The sequence below is a fragment of the Phyllobates terribilis genome, unplaced genomic scaffold, assembly GCF_046119375.1.
Source record: "Phyllobates terribilis strain yellow unplaced genomic scaffold, ASM4611937v1 Scaffold_11__3_contigs__length_659146591, whole genome shotgun sequence".
NCBI lineage: Eukaryota > Metazoa > Chordata > Amphibia > Anura > Dendrobatidae > Phyllobates > Phyllobates terribilis.
In genome coordinates this window covers 323,794,110-323,812,792 of record NW_027362771.1, presented here as the reverse complement: position 1 = coordinate 323,812,792, position 18,683 = coordinate 323,794,110, and the positions used below count along the sequence as shown (strand labels likewise).

Here is an 18,683-nt window from a genome sequence, read left to right as displayed (position 1 = left end):
GCTATACTGCATCAGCAAGGTCTCTTCCAGGCTAAGATTTCAAAGCAGACTGGGGTTTCAAGGGGTGCTTTTCAAGCTCTTTTGAAGAGGCACCAAGAAATGGGCAACGTTGATGACCATAGAAGCATAGAGCAGCCAAGAAAATGTAGTGCATCGGATGAAAGACACGTTATGCTTACTTCCCTTTGAAATAGGAAGATGTCCAGCAGTGCCATCAGCTCAAAATTGCAAGCTACATCCATCTATTTTTCGCAGTAGTCTGTGCCAAAGTGGTCTTTATCGAAGAATTGAGGCAAAAAAGCCAAATCTTTGACACGGAACCAAGGCCAAGTGACACTATTATGCACGAAAACATAGAAACTGGGGTGCAGAAAAATGGCAGCAGGTTCTCTGGACTGATGAGTCAAAATGTGAAACATTTGGCTGTAACAGCAGGCCGTTAGTTCACCTGGTGTTGATGATGGAGGTTCCTTGGGAATTAGGTCAGGGTTAAAGGGAACCTGTCAGGCGATTCATGCTGTCCAACCACCAACCGCTGGGAGCATAAATAAAATCCTGGCTGCATAGTTGCAGCCAGGAATACTATTCTCTGAAACGATCTGGTGTTTCAGAGAAAATATACTTTAAAAATTCATTCAGGGACCATAGTCGGTGACGAGACTAGTCCGGCACCGCCCTCAGCCAGCTTTTACCAGCACCACTCCAGGTGATTGACAGATCTCTCTTTGTACACAGGACAAAGAAACATTAATCACCTGCAGCAGGGCTGGGAAAATCCAGCTGGGGGGCAGAGCTAGACAAGTTAATCTCCAGCTCCGGTCCCGAGACGGATCTTTACAGTACATCCTCTTTGAACACTGGAGCGTTTCAGAGAATAATAAACTTAGCTGTAATCATGCAGAATGACTCACCTGACAGGTTAAAGAGGTTGCCCACTACTATTAACAATGCCCCCATCGATTTAAACTGTGGAAATAAGTGTTTTTGTTAATACCTTCTGTGGTCATTCTTCCTGTGAGCGGCGCTATCGCTGACCCCTCACTAGGCATCACGTGAGCCCCGCTGATGTCACATCAAGTTCTGGCTGCAGCTGGGCGTGACCCAGTGACGCGCTCCCCACTGATTGATGGGGTGTGGGAGGGGTTTCACTGCACGTCACAGCCCAGCATCCACCGTGCGCTTTCGCTCTCCTCTGCTTTCGTTGCACGCGGTGCATGCTGGGCTGTGACATGCGGTGAAACCCCGCCCACAGCCCATCAATCAGTGGGGAGCGCGTCACTGGGTCATGCCTGGCTGCAGCCGGAACTTGACGTGACATCAGTAGATGTCGGAGCAGACTGCACCCGGGGTCACGCGATGCCTAGTGAGGGGTCAGCGATGAGGGGTCAGCGACAGCGCCGCTCACAGGAAGAATGACCACAGAAGGTATTAACAAAAACACTTGTTTCCACAGTTTAAATCGATGGGGGCATTGTTAATAGTAGTGGTCAACCTCTTTAACTTTAATCGTGTTCTCAATGCTGAGCAATAAAAGCAGATATTTTTCCATCATGTAATACCATCACAGAAGCGATTGACTTCAAATTTATTTTACAGCAAGACCACAACCCCAAACATACAGCTAGTGCCAATGAGGATTATTTACAGCATAAAGAAGAACAAAGAGTCCTGCAAGAGATGATATAGCTCCCACAGAGCTCTCAACATCATTGAGACCGTCTGGAATTATATGAGGAGACAGAAGGATTTGCCCAAGCCTACATCCACAGAAGATCTGTGGTTAGTTCTCCAAAATGTTTGCATAAACCTTCCTGCCGAGTTCCTTCAAAAACTGTGTGCAAGTGTATGTAGCATAATGGTTATTGATTGAAGGCAAAGGATGGTCACATCAAATAAAGATTTGATTTAGATTTTCTTTTGTTTGTTCATTTTGAATTCTGTTAATTGTTAAAACATAAACTATTAACCCTTATATTTACTTTGCAACATTTATTCCACACCTGTCGTAGACTTTTGCACAGTATGGTATGTATTTTTTTAAAATGAATCATATAATTATATGAGACTACATGCAGCTATCACTATGAACCCAGAAGCATATTGCAAACTGTGTTATTACATTCTCTTAAAAGTGTTTCATAATACAAGCATGTAGGCTATAGGTTGAACTTGATGGACTTATGTTTACCTTCAACTTTAAAAACCATGAAACTATAATGTTCATACATTATAATTTAATAATTATTAAATTATTACATTAATTCATTTGACTTGATGAGGCTGCTGTACTAGCTTTGAAAATGAATGTCAGTATGGCTATATAATCCTGACACTAAAAGGAACCTGTTAGTTATTTCAGAGATGGACTTCTTCATTGTAAACATCTATGTTATACTCTGAAATGATGCGGCATTTCAGAGCAAGACATAGTTGAAAGCGCAACTGGGGATGAGGTAACGAGTCCAAGAGGCAGGTCCCTGAAGTCTCCCTGCCCTATTTGCTAGACTGACAGGTCTACCTATGTGTGTGTTTAGGGGGGATACATCAGTTTAGCTAAGCAGGCGGGGAGAAACCAGCAGGAACCTGTCTAGTCAACTTGTCCCCAACCAAGCTTTCAACTATGTTTTTCTCTGAAAAGTTACAGCATTTCATCATAAATGTTTAGAATGCAGAAACCGATCTCAGATTCATGCTGCCCAAGTTCCCTTTAAAATTAGCATGCTATAAGTCCACATAAAAAGTGAAGCCTCTCAAGAATTGAATTGTACTCGGTCTCCACTCACATACTCTGACTGACAGCGGCAGCTTCTACTGAGCAGTGTGACATCTCAACAGTGGGGAGTATGGGCAATGAGGAGCTGTCAAACAGTCTAGGTGGGCAGAGACTGAGGTCAACTTTTTCAATAGGAGTATTCAGCCATTCTGAGGCAAATTTTAAAAATAAGTACACCAGCCTCATCATAACTAAGAGATCTATTTAATAATGTATGCCATCTGTATTGTCAAATCTGGTGACAGATCCACTTTTAAGTTTGTTTGTTTTTTGGTCCTAGTTTGTAGACAAACAAATGATATTGGAAAATAAATGTATTACTCTAATTTTATATATAAAAAAAAAAGTCTACTTTAGAATAAACCCTCAAACTTCTTAAATAAAAGACAGTGGCTATGATACATAAAGATCACACAGACCTAAAGAGATATGCACATTCCTTTACACAATATACCGTTTCCATCACATCATAAATAGGGATGTATATGCAGATTTGTATACAGTTAGAGGATCAAAAGTGCACTTTTATTTCACTCACATTTATATAAAGACAAAGGAACATATGAAATGAAGGTTGGATTGTTGTGAACACATCCCATAGAAGGCCATATGTTACTAAATATAAAATAAAGACAGTAAGAAGAAAAAAAGCGTTGCAGTGGGCACTGTCATAGAAAGGATGGGGGATATTTATATAGAAAAATAATTTATTAGTAAAAAGAAGAAGAAATTGGTTTGATTTCTTCCTTAGGCTGAAATTTTAAAATGCTTTGCATTGGCTAATAAATGCTTTTTCTATATAAATATCCTCCATCCGTTTAAGAGTGTCCACCGCGACAGTTGTTTTTTTTCTTACTGCCCTTATTTTATATTTATGAGCCTCTTTTCCGGCTGAGCGGGTGGAGCAGCAGTCTGTATGTTAGATCACTATCCTTCACCAGAGTTGTACCTGCAACTGCACAACTTCCCCAGGTGAGCAGCTACAATTGTTTTCATTTTTCCTATTATCATCGGGATTTCACTATAGCGCGCCCCTGCTTTGTCTCTTAGATATGTTACTACATACATAACGTGAAGATTGACACATGGTCAAGGGTCTGCCATGCACACCTCAGGGGTGAGGCTTCAGAAACACATGCTCCTCAGAAATGGTGGGCATCCCTTGATATACCCACTTCAGAAGCAAGGGCCTCCTGTGACACATACAGTACCTCAAAAAAGAGGCAATGTGATTTTTGTGACACAGAATGGACATCTCTGCATCTTTTATTGCAACATCTCTGTAATATATAAGGTAGGTCATGCGGTCCATCCAAGAATTCTGGCATTTATCGTTCAATTGCAATTGAGTCTCTCTTTAATAACTCTGCATTTATGATTTATAATTTTCATGCATTAAACTTGAGATTCATCTTATAACAGGATCTTACAGTTTTTTAATCATTTTGGCAAACTTTTCCAGTTGTGTTGTATTTTTTTAATGCAGTTTGGTGCATCTAACAAGGCAATCACTCTTATCAGTCTATAAGTGTACTTCATGAGCTCCCTGAACTAAGAAATGAGTCTTGCACTCACCCTTCACTCTCTCCCCTCTGTTGAGTTGGATTTCTCCAGGTCCTTGTGGTTCGTATGACTTCACTGCTATAAATGTTCTTCCAGGTACCGCGCTGTACAGTTTTCTTTTGGGCCCCCGAGGTCCGGTACTCCTTGTATCCAGGGGCCCTGGGCTGTAAACAAACACATAGGTGATGGTACTGAGTGGACGTGGGCGTGCCATGTGGGTGGCCAGCAGCTCACAACTTCTCCAAACTTTCACCGACATCTCAACTTTGTGGGTGGGTGGTACCCCTCAACACTTGTCATGGGCACCCAAACCACCATACTGGAACACAGACACTTCCCCAATTTCATAATGTTCATGAAACCCCTTTCAAACCTCTCTCTCCAAAGTACTACCCCCACCTTATTGAGGGCTACTTTGCGCTCCACTTGTCCTTAAATCACCTCTCCCCTCCACCCAGCCCACCAAATTCAAAGCGAAATAAAAAAAGGCATTTTGTGAGATGAAAAAAGCAATAAGATAAGGAGGGTGTTTGGTAAATAAGATAAGATGGTTGGAGGAAACAAGATTAAACTGAGAAAGGAAGGCAAAAAGGATACAAAAGGGCTGTTCAGAGATATAGTGAGTCAGAATGATGGGGAGTAGCAATCCAAAGGAGAGAGGAAAGGGCAGAGGAGGAGCAATGAGGAATGGAAGGGAAATAAATGATGATATGTGAAGACGAGCAAGATAGGAACACAAGAAGATAAACATAAGGAGCTAGGTAGATGGAGGGACTGTCAAAGGATTGGATGAATAAGAAGCTGAGGGAAAGCACGGCTGTCTGCAGTTCTCCCTGTTCTTTTGCCGTTTCAGTTAAACTGTCAGCAGCAGAGGAGGGGGAGAGTGAGGAGGGAGGACAGAGGGAGGAGAAGGGGGGGTTGTCCATTCATGCTTCTCTCTCCCCCCAGTATTCTACAATCCCCAGACCTGCTCACCCCCCCGCCCCACACTCACCAATCTTCACCTTGATCAATAGACAGCCCTTCATCGTCTATCACTGGTGCTATCTCTGTGGCCTCTCTTTCACTTCTTTTCCTCCCTGATTAACCTCTCACAGCTTCTTCCTCCTCCTCTACTCTATTCCTTACCCAATCTCTCATTTTCGATGCTCCATGTAGATAAGACCCAAATTTTTCTTGACCAGTCGCATTCTTTCTTAAGTAGTTCTCATTGACTCCCTCTTGAAATATGTATTGTGTATTTCTTCTGCATACTTTTTTTTTCATCCCTTGCTTTCCACAACCTGTTCACTTATCAACCTCTAGTGACATTCCTGTCTTTGTGCCCTATGTTCCATTAGTATCTTCGTCATCATTTCTTCCCAATGTCAATGTTTCTTCGCAGTGATACAACCACTCTTTCACATTGACTTCTACTGCCTTACAGATATCTTAATCATTGTTTTTATTCCCTCTAAAACAATATTTGTCCCTTCTCTCTTCCCCTCACTCTTACCTCCCTCCCTCTGACTTTCGCTCCTTCTCCCTCCTCTCTCGGCTGCCTGACAGATTTTGAATTACTGCAGAGAGAGGGTGATGGGAGCTGAATATTAATGCAAAAATGTGTGACAGAAAGAGACTGCTCATAAACAGAGACCACTCCATATTAGACCGAGTCAATGTTTGTATATGCAGGCTTCACTAGCAGGCATGGCAGACGGTGACTTCTTCATGTGATGGAAGGAATATGAGGCTGCTCCTTACTGGAAGCCTCACAGTATGTGCACGTCCTAATGAGATAATGGAAGGCTGTAGAGGTATGCTGCTAAGGAGGCCAAGCTTTTGCCTAGGTGAAGTGACAGTAACGAGGCAATGCAGGTCATATGTGGTGTCACCATACACATCACATTCTCCAAAAATTCTCATTCATAAGAAAAAAAACATGTAGGCCCCCAAAAAAGGGAGGATAAAAAGTTTTAAATCTTTGAGCTTTAAAAAGGTCATAGATGAAAAGGGAGTGAGAAATTGTCATTTACAGTTCTAAGAAATATTAATGTGTGGCAAAGTCATGATTTACACAACCTGCCTTTAAAAAATACTAGTCAGTCCAGCATAGGATTCCGCTATACGACATACACAGGAGCCAGTGTTGTAGACTGTAGAATATGTCCTGGACAGTATGAGCTGGTTAGCTAATGGGGTACCATACTTTGCATCGAGTGCAGATATTTCCCAAATAGTATTTCAAAATTTGTATAGTTATAATATTGATGTTCGAGTAGTCAATGAACCTTAAAGGTGTATCTTCGGGAATACGAAAAAGTAAAGAAAGAAGTAAAATCACATTGCAGATAAATTCCTAAATACATTTAGTTAGAACATCACTCTCGGTTTGCCTAGGGAGGTAATCACTAGAGTACATTAAAGTGGCAGCTGTCTTGTTACACTGACCAAAACATGTCCTAGAATATTAATTAGACAGGTGCCAGTGAACACATGCAGTAGGAGCCTCCACCCCCCTCCCTCTTTCTAGCTTTAAAGGGGTATTCTCAAGTTGTCTCTGGAGCAGCTCAGAGCTCTGAAGTCTCCTTACTTCCTAATTGCTTGAGGGGTGGAGGAGTGCTCCTCCTTGAGTAACAATTCTGGTTAGGAGCTCTGTCCTATTACTACACATTAAGAGTCTGTCAGTGTTTGTTCTGAGGTTATTATATATAGATATAGAGATAAAAGGGCCTGTGTAAAGCATATGGCTCAAGAAAGTGAAAGCCCTGATTAGGAAAACTGATTTGGAAACTTCAGATGCTGAGGGCTAAGAATATAATTATGCAGGACTGATAAGACCCCTGTCAAGACCTGAAAGAGTTGAGCAGCTAACTGCTGTATAGAAATCAATGAGATGGAAATAGCTGACTGGGAAGTTAGGAGTTAACTCTTCTGGAATTTTACTAATGTGCACACTGGCCAGGGTCTGATGGCCCAGCCCCTTGGAAACAAGATGCACACTATGTAAGATAAAATTACAGAAGACAGAAAAAGCAAGTCAACTGCAAACTTGCTTATTTTCATACTAACTAAAGAAACATAATAACATGAAAATAACCATTTAAGGGTTTGTCCACCCCTCGGGACAATTTTTTTTATTTAAATGCCTGTATTTTGGGCATTGGGGTGTCATTAAATATTTTGCACATGTGGCCTTCTATAGCTTCTGTTTTGCACTGTCTATTGTTGGCTGCAGAATCCATCAGTCTGCCCGCTATGATGACCAGACAGGGAATTATTATTAACTATTTGCTATTAACATTCTAGGACAGTTTCTGTCAGTGGGAGGAGACCACGGCCATTTTAATGTACTATAGTGATTGCTTCTCTAGATAAATAAAGTTTCATTTACTAATTAAAAGTAGTTATTCATCTGCAATGTCATTTTATTTTTCTGTTCAGGGATAACCTCTTTAATAGAATGGGTATAAACTTTAAGGTTTGATATTTTTAACTGAAGCCCGGACTGTATATATTTTGTATACACATAACTTTTGAATTTCCTAATATTATAGTAACATGTTTTAAAGGTATTTTTACATAACCATAGAATTTTTCCAAATATGGTCTCTCTCCCTGATAAGACCTTAGCTGCTTTACCACCATAATTTACAAGGAGGCCATAAAATAGAAATACATTTGTAGGTCAATAACCTTGAGACAAGAACAAAACAATATGTTTTAAAACATATCTGAGTTTGCCATCCACCTACAAAAGTAATATCATATGGCTCATAACATGATTTTTTCCTGCTATGGAAAGCAAAACTGACTTCAGAACCCAAGCCCGTATGCTTAACATGTGTTCTTCAACCTTTATATAGAGGAATTCATCATGGATGAGAAAGGTCCTGTTTACATCAGTACCCGAGACGTCCTTAGATTGCGTCAGTTTGAAGGAAAAATAGCGGTGCATTTCAATTTAAATCAAAACTCTGGATGCCACTAAGAAACCAGACAGACCACATTGTAGATCAGTAAAGTCTGCCGGTGTCCATTGTGTAATTGGTCCAACACAGCATAGGGCTATTGTCGTAATCAAAAGTCACAATGTTGTTGGGTAGAAATGGTCGGTGCCTCTATTCATACAACTTCTTTGTGGAGACAAAGGATATGGGTCGGAAAAGGATGTAATACGCATGACATGCTAATGTAAAACATATAAAATACGGATAATAAATAGATGCATAAATGTTTTAAAAACTCTTCTTAGATTTAATTCTTCAACTACATGACAGATGAAAAGTAGGGGCTCTCTGCCTCTACATTATGCTGCTCTCAGATTAAATATAAATAGTTTTGAATAGCCCACTGTAGCACAGTAAAAAAAAATGCTTTCAAGCATTGAGCGATTAGAGGCACAAAGAAACTCTAAGGCCGGGGTCACACGACTGTATTTTCTCTCATCCGAAATAATCGGATTGATTATGTAGATGACACTTGGATCAAACTCTGATCAGAGTGTCAGTTTAGTGTGATCAGATTCTCTCAGATGAGAGAATCATAGCACAAGTGAGTATAAGCTCAAATTCAGACTTCCATGTAACACTATCCAAGTATGACGCATGATTTACAAACTAACGAGGCTGTTGAGTTTGGGTCAGAAGACAAGCAGCTAGTCTGGTTGTTGGTATTATTCTTTTTTAAGCCTTTTTTCATAGACTAACAAAGTGACAATAGAACAAAGGATATAAAGGTGTCTAACATGAACGAAATAACCCCCAAAATAAAAGCATTCAGCTTGCGTGCTTTTACAGAGTGCCAACCTCCGCGGTCAGGCAGGGTTATGTATAGGGTGCATTGTTGAGGGAGAGTATCCTCCTTTTCCCTCCTACTCTCTGCCCTACACTAAGTAGTGGACATTGACTATGACCCCTTGAGCCACTTACTATTTTTGGTCTAGGATGAATTTGTAATTTTATTTTAATTATTATTAATAAACATTATCTATTAACATTAACATTAATATCTATAAACACACTTATGAATTTTGTGGTTAGGGGTATTTCTTTCAAAAAGAAGCATGTTTTAGGTGTGGAGTTTTTTTAATGGTGACTTTCTCCATAAATTCAATGATATGCCTTGAAAAATACATTAAACACACATGTGCAAAAATACATTAAAAACACCAGCGAAAACACAATAAAGAAAACAAACTAAAAACTTTAAGAAACTTAGGAGCTATGGAAGGCCTGCTTTGATTAGCTATATAGACCTTTCTTGATATTTCTTAATAAGAATTCACTTAAGGGGTTGTACCAAGTTTGGAAGTAATCCCCGATCGCTAGGGGTCCAAAGCTTGGACACTGACCAATCCCAAGAATCGTGTAAGGCCACATTCACACGTCTGTGTCTAAACATGTACAAGAAAAAATGGTATCAGTGTAATCAGTGTTTTGGATCAGTGTGTCATCAGAGTATAGTCCGTAAGTCTGTTTTCACCATCAGTAATCATGAATAAAATATACTCTCTCTAACTCTCAAATCTAAATATTTTTCTATATACTGGCTAACAGTACAAAAATATATATTTTCCCTGTATCAAAATGGAGGATACCAGATTGTACCGCATCTTCATGCCAAGCTTGAAAGTGACGTTTTGTCCTCATGTCCCATCAGGCCTCTGGCCTACTATCGTTACATTAACGATATTTTAATCATCTGGACGGAGTCTGAACAACAGCTGAAGACGTTCCATGAACACTTTAATCGATTTCATCCCACCATCAACCTAACACTCAACTACTCCAGTACTGAAATTAACTTTTTGGACACCATCATCAAGTTACAGAACAATGAAATAGAGACATCCTTGTACCGGAAGTCAATCGACCGTCCAACATACCTTAAATGGGACAGTTTCCATCCGAAACACATAAAAAACTGTATTGTCTACAGCCAAGCCATCAGCTACGATCAGATATGTTCCAATCCTATGGATAGAGACAAACACCTTGGTGGCCTCAGAAAGACCTTTTTGAATCAGGACACCATCCAAAAACAATTGAGAAACAGATTAGAAGAGCCACCAGAATATCAAGGAATCATCTCCTACATTACAAAACCAAACAAGAAAGCAACCGGGTGCCTCTAGTAGTCACCTACAATCCAAATCTGGAGGCGCTAAGGAGAGCTGCACGTAAATTACAACCCTTACTAAAAAAGATGCCCGATTACAATCCATATTTCCAGAACCCCTACTTCTGTGTTTTAGGCAGCCCCCAAATCTAAGAAGCATCATTGTCAAAAGCTCCCTGTCATCTCCACCAGCTACAGGTACCTTTCCTTGCAACCAGAAAAAATGTGAAAACCTGTCCGTTTATAATGACCACAGACAAGATATAGATTCCCAATTCACATCAGGACTATAAGATCCCAGGTACGTTCAGCTGTATCACATCTAATGTGGTGTACTTAATTATATGCATCAAATGTCCAGCTGGGGGTCTGTATGTAGGGGAAACAGGGCAAAAACTTAGGACAAGGATGAATCATCATCACCACACAATAAAAGAAAAGAATAGATCTACCTGTAGCCAAGCATTTTTGTTCCCCTGATCACAGCATCAAAGACATGAAGTTACTGGTATTAAAAGGTAACTTCAAATCTCAGAGAGAAAGAAGAGTCTCGGAATATAAACTCATGGTGACCTTTGACACCTTCAGAGCAAGAATGAATGTGTCGCATGGATTTATGTCATTTTACATCAACTAAGGAATGTGCTCCTCGGGACCTGTGGGGTCAGACCTCAATCACATAACAATAAATCTTTCACACTTCTTATCTATGAACTACTCCAATATTTACAGCCACATTTGTTTATCCCTCTCCCATACTCAAAGTTCTGCTTCACGCCACTTGTCTCATCTATTGCATTAGTTCTTTGTCCTATTGTGTATAAATATGTGATTCTTCAGATTTAATGTTATACTATGCCTGATGAAGAGACCTGAGTAGTCTCCAAAGCTTGCAACTTGTTACCATCTTTTCAGTTAGCCATTAAAAGGTATCAACCACTGAGGACTCTCAAATCTAAATATTTTTCATGAATAAAATAATCACAAAGGTTCTCCTATGCTTTGCAATGTTAAATAGGTACAACACATGGATTGCACACTGATGTCATTCATGTGTTGTACATGTTTTTCATGGACCCACAGATTGGTATTGGCACTTTCCATCTTTGATACTGAAAAAAAATGGATATGTCTGTGAGTTTTGCATGGACACAAAGTCTGTGAAAAAATACAGACTTGAATAGAACCATAGATTATAATGGGTACATGTTGTATCCGTGAAGAGAATGGATAGAACACGTACGTGCAACATGGATGTCTGAATGAGGCCGAAGATGGAGTAGTTGTCAGTCATGTGATCCATTCATTCTCTGGGACCCTCAGAGCTAGCCGAGCACACTCTCATGAAGAATAAATGAAGTGGAGGTGTGCATGATCGACTATCACTCCATTTAAGCGGGGCATTTCAGAGTCCCGGCACTCAGGATTGGTAGGGGTCTCAGTGATCGGATGCCCAGCGATTGAGAAGTTATCGTCTATTCTAGGGATATAGGAATACTAAATTTCAAACAACAAAGTCACTGTAGCTGGGGCCCCCAATGTCTGCTTTATAGAGACCAAATTGTGACAATATAAATACGGTATATAGGTACCAATTCACCAAAGCAATTTCTGGGCTAAATTGCATTGAAAAGTTGCAAAATGTTGGTGCAACTCAGAGTTATGCAAAAACGTTGCCATTTTCACTACAGTTTCAGTCACCTAGACCATAATGGGCGAACACCATGGCTCGTCTAAATTATGATGTGCTGCAGCCTTCCTTACACCAGAAATCTTACTCCAGTAAGGGAGGGGTGTAAGATTTCTGACATGGTGCACAGAGGTGCATACCAATCGTCAGAAATGAATCAAAAGCGTCTGACTCCACAGTTCCCCCTCATTAAGACCACTGAGAAGCTCACCGGTCTTGATGAATTGGGGTCATAGTGTCCAGTTTGAAAGATGTTTGAGGGGAACATCTTCCAGGCGATAGCATCACTTGGAAAGTGCTTGACAACTAGGTCACACTGTATAAATCCATGCAAAAGGCATGGATTTATATAGTGTGACCGTAAAAATAAAAAAATAAAGCTATACTTACCCACGATCCCCCGCTGCGTGTGCTGTCGCGCTCGTCCTGGCTTCTTCCGGGTTGCCGGCATCTCGCGAGACAGCCTGCGGTCACATGACCGCGACGTCATCTCAGGTCCTGGAAGGTAAGCGCTGCAGGGGCCGCCGGACAGGTGAATATAAACTTTATTTATTATTTTATTCTTTTTTTCACAGGTACAATGGTACCCAGGTCTGGATGAGAGTCTTCTCTCCTCCAGAACTGGGCACCATCCGCACATAGAGACGCATATAATCCGCTTGTACAAATGTACAGACGCGCATTATATGCGTCTCAATGCAAGTCAATGGCGGCGCTTCCGCTGCGCTTCCGCAAAATTAATGAACATGCTGCGGATTTATTTGCGCTGCAGAAACGCTGCGGAAAAATCCGCAGCATGTGCATTGACATTGCGGAATGCCATTGGGTTCCATGGAGTGCGGATTACCATGTGTTTTTGATGCGTTTCCGCTGCGGAAATTCCGCAGCAGAAACGCATGAAAAACGCATCGTGGGCACGCAGTCTTAGGCTTTGTTCTTACTTCTGTTAGTTTATTTCCTGTAACTATTTATTATTCTCTGAAAGCTGAAACAGTGTAGAGTGTAATTTTAGCCTTAAAAAAAACTCCTAAAAGCTTGAGACATTTCTAAAAAACAATGAGATCTGTGAGGATCAGTTGAGATCCATTACAAAATGAATGACAGGGGTCGGTCACATTATACATGACTCCTATGCCATTATACAATTCGCTATAGCTGTATTTATAAAGGGGCAGCTCAAGTTAAAATTGCTGACTATTTTTATGGGACCTGGGTGGCAGTAATACGTGAAGGAGATGACACAGAGTAATATCACCCAATCCTGATCACTGATCCAGTCCCGTACATTTGGTAATATAATTGATTTTTTTCATGAATTATGTTTTTTCATTTGAAATTTGAAAACAGTGATCTATAATAAGACTAAGCCTAAAATGGATTTATTTAACCATGTATTTACCATGACTGTATAATGGAGGCTTTATTAAACAACAGCTGTTTAGTTGCCGTGACAACCTAAATTAAAGACACATTTTTATTTCAGCTAGATAATAACAATACACTACAACACAGGTTAAATCTACTGAATTTAACAAGCATGAAACCATGGGGTAATGCTCATGTAAATGACTAAAGTGGGGAAAATCGAAAAATAAATACCAGGTCGTTGTGAGCCGTAACTGCTTTACTAGGTGCCCACAATTAAACTAAAATTAAGAAAGAAAACACTAAAGGGAACAGGTCATGTCGAAAATAGTATACGATCTGCAGGCAGTATGTTATACAGCAGGAGGAGAGGATCAGATTGGTATACATTTTGTAACATCCCTGGCGGTGTGCTTGCATAGTGCACCACCTCCCACTATGCAAGACTGCTCCGGCGGTTTCGCTTTACTCTGTACCTGTCTCCCAGTCTGTACTGGACCCTATCCAGCCTGCGCTCCAACCTGCTAGTACCTCGCTATCTGCACTCCAGCCGTGCTTGCCAGTATCTCCCTGTCTGCATACCAGCCGTGCTTGCCAGTGCCCACCTGTCTGCATACCAGCCGTGCTTGCCAGTGTCCACCTGCCTGCATACCAGCCGTGCTTTCCAGTACCCACCTGTCTGCATACTAGCAGTATTTGCCAATACCCACCTGCCTGTATGCCAGTCTAACCTGCCTGTTCCTGCATTCCCCGGTGTGGGTCAACAACTGTGACCGGGGTCTGACCTGGAGTCGCACCTGGTCCCTCTGCTTGGTTCCTCCTTGGTCCACGGAGTCGACTAAGCTGCCGTGCGACCTTGGTCGGATCGGGTTGATACTTAGTTACGCCCCTCCAGGCACTCCTCGGTTCATGGTACAGTGGGATCACTAATCACGCTCACGCCAGTCAGTCCGGGCGCAAGCGTAACACATTTCTATGGGAAAAGTCTCAGTAAACCGTGCATTTTACTAATTGAAATCCTTGGTGGTTGTGTGCATATGTGTCCAGTGGGCGGTCCTACTCAGTGATTGACAGTCTTCCCTGTATGACTGTATGTAACGCAGGTGGCTGTGGACCCACTGCACCACAGCTGGGCTTACCCTGGAGAGGCGTGACTAAGTGTCTACCGGGTCTCAGTGGTGACCACAGTGAGTAGGACAGCGCTGAAGAGCCATGTGAGTTACCGCCGTGACACTGTACATGAAAATAGCTGTCAATCACTGAGTAGGACCGCCCACTGGACTTAATTACGTACAAAACACCTGAGCTTTCAACTGAAAAAAATACAAATAATACTGAAACTTTTCCAACAAACCTGTGCATTAATATGCTCAGCTTCACCTTAGCTATACAATGCTATTCATAGATCGGATTGCCTGTAAACCATGAAAGTTTCCCTTTAAGGGTCTGTTGGTAAAAAGATGCTGTTACCTACTCACAGGACTGGTGAGAAATACTAGATCTGCGAGAATCCAACTTCTCCAATCACAAATTAAATGCTACATAGTTCGAGTATAGGTAATATACACAATGTATGCGTTATAAGTAATATTCATAATGTATGCGATAGGAAATGTCCTTAAAGTATACAGTATATGCAATGTCTATAATGTATACGGTATAGGTAATGTCCATATTCTATAAGGTATAGGTAATGTACATAATATATGCAGCATAGGTAATGTACACAATGTATGCATTATACATTACATTCATAATGTATGCCGTATAAGAAATGTACATATAGTATGTGGGTTAGGTACTGTCTATAATGTATTTTAGGTAATGTCCATATTGTATGCGGATATGTGCAGTATAGATAATGTCCATAATGTATATGATATAGGTAATTTCCATATTGTATGCGGTATAGGTAAGGTCCATATTGTATGTTGTATAGGTAATGTCCATAATGTATGCGGTATAGGTAATGTCCATAATGTATACGGTATAGGTAATGTCCATATTGTATGCTGTATAAGTAATATCCATAATGTATGAGGCATAGGCAAGGTCCATAAAGTATGTGGTATACGTAATGTCTATAATGTACGCAGTATACATAATGTCCATGATGTATACTGTATAGGTAATATTCATTATGTATGCAGTGTAGGTAATACCCATAATGTATTGTTTATTATTTAAAGGCCTTCAGCTCGATCTCGAGCCATGTCTACTTGATGGAGGAACGCTCTGTAGGAAGATCGATCTTGTGCAAACCAAGATAGGTCCACTAGAGTCTTCTCCGCCATTCTCTTGATTGCATCAAGCCATCACGTTGCTGGTCTTCCTCTTCGCCTTGTTCCTACTATTCTTCCAACCATGATGTCCATCCCCAGTGATGATGTCTTTGTCTGATGTGGTCAAAGTAGGCAAGTCATAGCTTGGTGATCCTCGCTTCAAGTGACATGTCTGGCTTGATTTTTACCAAAATGAATGTGCTTGTTCTTCTTTCCATCCATGGTACTGATAACATCCTTCTCCAGCACCACATTTCAAAGGCATGGTTCTTCTTCTGTCTTGCTTCTTTATCGCTCAGGTTTTGCATCCATATGTTAATACAGAAAAGACCAAACTATGTACGATGCCATGTCTTCATCTCCAGTGAAATGTTCCTCGATTTGAAGACATTGTCCAATGACTTCATTGCTGATTTTCCCATAGCGATACTCCTATTGACTTCCAGTGTCGTTACTGCATCTTGAGTAATCATTGATCTGAGTAGGTTGAATTCCTTTACAATTTCCAGTTCATCGCCATCCATCTCAAATGTGTCCCAGTCATACCTGGCAGTAGTCAATATCGTTCTCTTCTTTGTATTGAGTTGGAGTCCATGTTCGAGCTTCTTATCTTAACACTGCGGAATAATTCCTTCATTCCATCTACGCTTTTTGCTATCAATTTGTATCATCTGCGTATTGAAGATTGTTGATGAGTCCTTCTTTTTCGGCAAGTTCAGAGTTCCTGAAAATAGCTTATACATATAAATTGAAGAGAAATAGTGATAGGGCACAGCCTTGTCTGACGCCTCGCTGTACTTTGAGCCATGCCATGTTGTCATGTTCCGTTCGGACTGTTGTTTTTTGGGCAATGTAAAAGGTTCCTAATGAGGCTGATCAGATGGTTCGCACACCCATATCCTTCATGGTATTCCAAAGTGTCTGGTGATCAACACAGTCAAATGCTTTGCTGTAGTCGATGAAGCAAAAATAGATGGTCTTGTATTCTTTGGCCTTTTCCATTATCCATCTAATGTTAGTAATTACATTTCTTGTTCCTCTGCCTTTTCTGAATTCTGCTTGTTCCTCTGGCAGCTCATTGTCAAAGGAAGGCTGTAGCAGTCTTTGTAGGATCCTCAGTAGTATTTTGCTGGCATGTGGTACAGTGTGATAGTTTCTACAGTTGGTAGCATGTCCCTTTTTTCGGAATAGGAATAAACACCAATCTTGCCCAGTCCTTGGGCCATTTACCAGTTGTCAATATCCGCTGACACAGGCGTGTGTTGACATCAGCTGCTGCTTCAGAAGGCTTTATTACCTCTATTGGAATATTGTCACATCAAGGTGCTTTGTTTTTGACAGAAGTTTTATCACAGTAACAACTTAGTCTTTTAATATGTTCATTTTGCTACCATTTCCAGTCTCAGTTTTTTCCCATATCACCGAGTTGTTCTTGTAGAAGTGCTCCGTGTATTCTTTCTATTTTTCCTTGATCTGTTCTGTTTCAGTTAGTTTGTTCCTGTTGGTGTCTTCCAACATTTCCACTCTTGGTTTAAACTTTTGTAGTATCTCTTTGATCTTTTCAGAGCTGTGGAGTCAGTAAGCCAAACCACCAACTCTGACTCCTCAACTTCCCTGACTTCTGACTCCACAGCACTGGTAAGAGGAGCTTCACTTCTGAGCACAAAGTGCAGCACAGATTCATCTCAACTAAAAGCCTAAATCCTTCAATCAGGATTAGAACAGACATTTATATAACATTTCATAACTTTCCCAAATTCTTATGAAAACATTTACAGTGCATTCAGCATTGTACTACTGCACCCAATGTATTGTATATTTTAGGAGTCGGACCATTTTATACCGACTTCAACTCTGACTCCACTAAAATGGACACCAACACCAATTCCACAGCCCTGGATCTTTTGGTATGCCTTCTTGGTCTTGCCCTTCAGTTGTTAGCTTTCTATCTCTATACATATCTTTAGGTAATAAACTTAAACTTTGTCTGCTAGAATGGCTCGCTTTAGCCTTTTCTGATGTTGTCGGCGTCCTGCTTGTTACCTTTGGCTTTTTGCATTCATCTTTCTTTGATGATATTTAGGGTCTCTTCTGTTAACCATGGCTGCGGGGGTCTCCTCTGTATCTTGTTTATTGTCTTTCTGACTTCTTCAGTAATAATAGTCTTTAAATGTGTACATAAATTCTCAGACTTTCGTTCATCCGTTTCCACAGGTAATATCCAAAATGTATGCGGTGTAGGTGATATCCATAATGTATACTGTATAGGTAATATCCTCATTGTATCCTGTATAGGTAATATACATAATGTATGCAGTATAGGTAATGTCCCCATTGTATGCGGTATAGGTAATATCCATAATGTATGTAGTACAGGTAATGTCCATATTGTATACGGTATAGGTAATGTCCATAATGTATGCGGTATAAGTAATGTCCATAATGTATACAGTATAGGCAGCGTCCATAATATATGCGGTACATGTAATATATGGGGTATAGGTAAATTTCATAATGTATGCAATATATGTAATATACATAAGTATAAGAAAAAGTATTCCTACCCCAAGTACTTTTCCATATTTTTTCACGTTACACCCACAAACTTAAATGTATTCTATTGGAATTTGAAGTGCTATACCAACACAAAGTAGCAAATATTTGTGAAGTGTAAAGGAAATGATACATGGTTTTCTAAATATTTTAAAAATACACATCTGTAAATTGTGACGTGCATTTGTATTCAGCCCCCATGAGTCAATACTTTGTAGGACCACCTTTCACTGCAACTACTGCTGCAAGTCTTTTGGGGTCTGTCTTTATCAGCTTCAAACATCTAGAGGCTGAAATTTTTGCAAATCAGCTCTAGCTCAGTGCGATTGGATAGAGAGCATCTGTGAACAGTAGTGTT

The 18,683-nt window shown here is 40.5% G+C and overlaps 1 protein-coding gene across 8 annotated transcripts in view; it reads right to left on the bottom strand.

The window, feature by feature from the left end:
* SHANK3 (SH3 and multiple ankyrin repeat domains 3) overlaps positions 1 to 18,683 on the bottom strand; it is a 422,681-nt gene that overhangs the window by 106,486 nt on the left and 297,512 nt on the right. For all 8 annotated transcript variants that reach the window (XM_073652618.1, XM_073652625.1, XM_073652619.1 and 5 more), the window contains one exon: positions 4,349 to 4,500. In XM_073652618.1, the coding sequence (XP_073508719.1) occupies positions 4,349 to 4,500 (152 nt within the window). The remainder of the gene's footprint in view (positions 1 to 4,348; positions 4,501 to 18,683) is intronic.